General features: G+C 41.5%; 1 protein-coding gene and 1 pseudogene across 1 annotated transcript in view; both read left to right on the forward strand.

Annotated features, from left to right (window-relative positions):
• SPAM1 (sperm adhesion molecule 1) overlaps window positions 1–2,856 on the forward strand; it is a 16,341-nt gene extending 13,485 nt beyond the window's left edge. The window contains exon 4 of the mRNA XM_011357253.1: window positions 2,675–2,856. Coding sequence (XP_011355555.1) covers window positions 2,675–2,856 — 182 coding nt within the window. The remainder of the gene's footprint in view (window positions 1–2,674) is intronic.
• A 249-nt stretch (window positions 2,857–3,105) lies between these two features.
• LOC111737974 overlaps window positions 3,106–4,418 on the forward strand; it is a 2,829-nt pseudogene continuing 1,516 nt past the window's right edge.

The raw sequence follows: 4,418 nt of genomic DNA on the forward strand, positions 1-4,418 counted from the left end.
TCTAATAGATTTGAAGTGTGATAAAGGTGCTTAAAACTTCGAAGCTCAGAGCTTCCGACGTGCGTTAGGTCCTAAGAGTTTTCTCCCTTCCCTAGACAGTGACCGTAGATCAGATCAGTCATCACATGTGCGTCTGTGCCCAGCTCAGCGTTTCCTCCAGGGTCCTCTAACCTGGATTCGCTGTCTTTGCCTGGAGTTCCCTGGCTTTTAGTCTGTATATTTGTATTAGTTTGCTAGGGCTGAACAACAGAACTTTATTTTCTAAGAGTTCTGAAGGCTAGAAGTGCAAAGTCAGGGTGTTCACAGGACTGGTTTCTTCTGAAGGCCTTAAAGGAAAAATCATCCCAGGTCTCTCCCCTTGGCTGTCTTCTTTCTGTATCTTCATCTGTCCCTGTCTATGTTCAAATTTCTCTTATAAGGACATCTGCGATATTGGAGTGGGCCCCGCCCTAATGACTTCATTTTAACTTAATTACCTCTGTAAAGACTCAGTTCAAAGAGGGTCACACTCTGAGGTACGATGGATAGGACCTCAACATATGAAATTTGGGGGGACATAATTTGGTCCATAACATTATTAATTCACTTTGCTGAGTTCAGTATAGAAATGCAGTACAAGTAAAAAAATATATTCTACTCCACTATTTTATGTTATTAACCAAAGAAAATAAATGTTCATTTTATGTCCCAGTCAGATCTTCCCTCTCCAATTCATAAGAAGATTTAATAAAGAAGACTTTTTCTTCTCTTGATAAGGAATGAAGATGTGCATTCAGTTTTAAAGTTAAAATCAATGGATACACTTGTTCATTTAGAATATTGACTTGAGGTCGATATCCTTTAGGAAGTGGAAAAACCATGATGAACATCCCTGGGAATTAAGTGCAGCCGCTCTTCTAGGTGCTGTGGGCAAGATGGCCTTGAACTCAAAGTATATATAATTCCATGTTATTGTTCTTCACCTTTTCGGCATCATGGAGGCTTTTGGAATCTCGCGAAAGTTAGAGCTTTTCTTCCCGGATATTTATGTAAGATTATAAACAAAATTATGTACACAGCTTATCTTGTAGCATTGGATCAAAATACTTTTTATAAAGAATTGTGCCTTTTCAATCCATTTTACGTGCAAAATTGATTTCAGGCAACATTCTAAAAAAAAAAAGGAAAGAAAAAAATCCAAAGTGTGCAAATAAATTTCAAAATAAACTTTGTTTTTGCTAAAAAATAAATTTCAATGAGAAGGCATCTCTCCTTTGGCTTGAATGAGCAGCTGAAATTACCAAGTGGTCTTTGGCATTGCAGCATAAGCACATTCACAGAGACTTTCTGTTTTCAACAAACGTTGAAAAGCTGGGCTCACAACAGCATGTTGTAGCAAACAGAATTCATGTTCACAGATGGCATGATAGGCTTGTGACAAGGGAACACCAAGATATTCTAAGACTATCTGAATTAGAGTTATGTCTTTTAATTTCCGTTGGCTTCACATCAGCAAGGGGATGCTGTTGACGTTAGCAAAGGGAGAACGAAGAAACATGTTTCAATTTTCAGGTTGTCTGAGCAGAAGTACGTTAAAGAGTTGTGTGGAGTTCCAAGTTGTCGGCATATTTCTGTATCACAGATTTGTAAACGAGAAGTTCCTATTCTGCTTTCATTTCATGACAAAACATTTCGAAAAGTCAATGATTCAAGGCCCTGGCATTAACAAAGTTGACAACTTGCTGTAGTCAAGCAGACCATTGAAAGCAATGACTCCGAAAGCTTGCTGAATAAAGATACTTCCTGTAAGCTGTTACCAAGTGCCACAGGTGTTCTGTCTATTCACAAAGTGCCCCAATAAGTCTGGTTTGCAGAAGAAACTTCTCATTATTTAAAATATATTGATGAATTTTAAATTTCAAAAAAGGCTTGCTAAATAGAAATTCTTTTTTGAAGGCATCTGGCTACATAAAGATGCTTCTGATTCCTCTATCACATGGCCCCAAATATTTTACAAAGTCAATCATGAAATAATTTCATTTCTTAGGGGCACCACTCTAACCTTCTCCTCCGACTCAGACCACACACTCATTTGACCATTTCTGGGGTACACAGCTTTTACCAGTCTTCTTGCTGCTATTTTAAGACTAGACTGCTACATCAGGGCAGACCAAATTTTGGTAAAGTCTTGCTTTTCAACTCCAGCCTTCTTTCTTGAAAAAGATCTACACTAATACATTTTTGCAACAAAAAGTATGAGATGCTACTTGAGCATTTTCTGCTTCATGCTCCTTCCATTGGTAAGAACGTTGCCATGCAAAAGCATTGGGTCTTTGGTGTTCCATTGCACCCAGTGGAAAGCAAAGCCAACAGATGTTTGATGTTTCTTCTCCATTATTTTCTTTGATAGTGTCTAACCTAAGTCAGTCCTGAAGTAAACAAGGACAGATGCTCATCATCATAATGGCAGGGCACATATTTTAAAATTTCTACCAGTGAATGGCTGTTCTGGCACATGTCAACACTGGCGAGAACATGGTTCATGTCTACAGGAGCAGCCATGGTAGACATAAAAATATTGTATTCTCCAAGATATTCTGGAAAAAAGTCACATAAAAATTCTCTGCTGTGTGTGTCTGTGCATTTCTGTCTCCATGTGTGTGTTCACATGTGTAGCCATATGTCTGACTCACAGACCTCCCTCAGATGCACTTCCATGGACATCAGGACAGTATCTTCAACCAAACCCCAGTCCAGTGTGATGTTGACGACGATGGATGTGAGCCCAATGGCGGGAGATCCACTTTCCTGGTGGCCATAGAAAAGGCCTCATGGGGACCCAATGAGATAATACTGGAGCTGAAACTTGAAGACTGAGTAGAAGTTTATTAGGTTGAGAAGGGGAGAAAAGATATTTTAGACAGAAACTGAGAAGGGAGCTGCCATAATAGGAGAAATGTGGGTAGTGTGAATGGTTCCAAGAAACTAAGAGTTATACTGGAAGTGTCCAGCTACTAAGACAGAGGAAGCTACTTAGGTGTGAATTTTCACTCTGTTATTAATCTGTATGACCCCAGGCAAGTTTCTTAATTTTTTTTGCCTTAGTTTCCCCATTTTTATATGGGAATGGCATTTGAGGGTCAGCTTGTCCCAGGATCTTGCATTTATTCAAATAGGATTTCTTTAAAGCCTCCTTGGCACACCAAGTACATGAACACCCTATGAAAAGGGATAAATAACAATAACGATAGCTTTTTCTGTGGAAACAGCCACATGGAGGGGAGAATGGCCATCTCCTCTTCCCTCTGTGGCCTGTGCTTGTCCACAGATATCGGTATTCTCTGAAAAGGGGGAATCATCTGGCAAAAATGTCACTTCACCTGCTGTGTTCAACACTCCCATTCAACCAGATGCTATAAACTTTGATAAAACAAACTTGCACAAAAAGAATAGACAGCCCTGTGCTCTCAGTGGATTAGGAGGTCATCAAACCAGTGCTGAGTCATGGGATGCTGGCAGAGCTGTAGGTTGCATTCCCAAAGTTCAAGGAATCAGGACCCATCATTCTGGCCAGGGTGCTTTTGGCAGTATGTGCCATGGGGGCCACATGTTTGCATCAGCCCAAACCTGGCGCCATTGGCATCATAGAATGAACACAACGCAGAAGTGATATTCCATCTGCTGTGCCCTGGATGCCTGGGCCTGACCAGCACTGGTCATGTATCAAGGTCATCAAATTAAGGAAGTTCCTGAACTTCCTGTGGCAGTTGAAGATAAAGTTGAAGGCTACAAGAAGACTAAGGAGGTTGTTTTGCTGCTTAAGAAACTGAAGGCCTGAAATGGTATCAGAAAGGTCTCTGCCTCCTGGTAAATGAGAGCTGGCAAGGGCAAAATGGGAAACGTCGCCATATCCAGCACGGGGGACCTTGCATCCTCTATAATGAGGACAACGGCATCATCAAAGCCTTCCAAAACGTCCTGGGATTACTCTGCTTAATGTAAGCAAAATGAACATTTTTAAACTTGCTCCCGGGGGCATGCGGGCTGTTTCCGCGTTGGGACGGGGAATGCTTTCTGTAAGTTAGATGATCGACGTGGCACTTGGAGTAGAGCTGCCTCTCCCAAGAGTAATTACCACCCTCCTACATATGAGACGTTCAGTACAGACCTTACCAGAATGCTGAAAAGCCCAGAGACCCAAAGAGCCCTTCGAGCACCATGTGAGAAGATTTGGCGCAGAGTCTTGGAGAAGAAACCACTGAAAACCTGAGAATCATGTTGAAGCTAAACTCTTGCGCAAAGGCCGTGTGGTGGAACACCATTCTTCACGAGGCCAAGAACCACCAGCTCTGGATGGATAAAGTAGTAGCAGCGTTAGACCAAATCAGGTGAGAAAAGGGTTCCAGGCAAGAAGCCTGTGGTAGGGAAGAAAGGAAAGA

Source organism: Pteropus vampyrus, unplaced genomic scaffold (genome assembly GCF_000151845.1).
Source record: "Pteropus vampyrus isolate Shadow unplaced genomic scaffold, Pvam_2.0 Scaffold33, whole genome shotgun sequence".
NCBI classification, from domain to species: domain Eukaryota; kingdom Metazoa; phylum Chordata; class Mammalia; order Chiroptera; family Pteropodidae; genus Pteropus; species Pteropus vampyrus.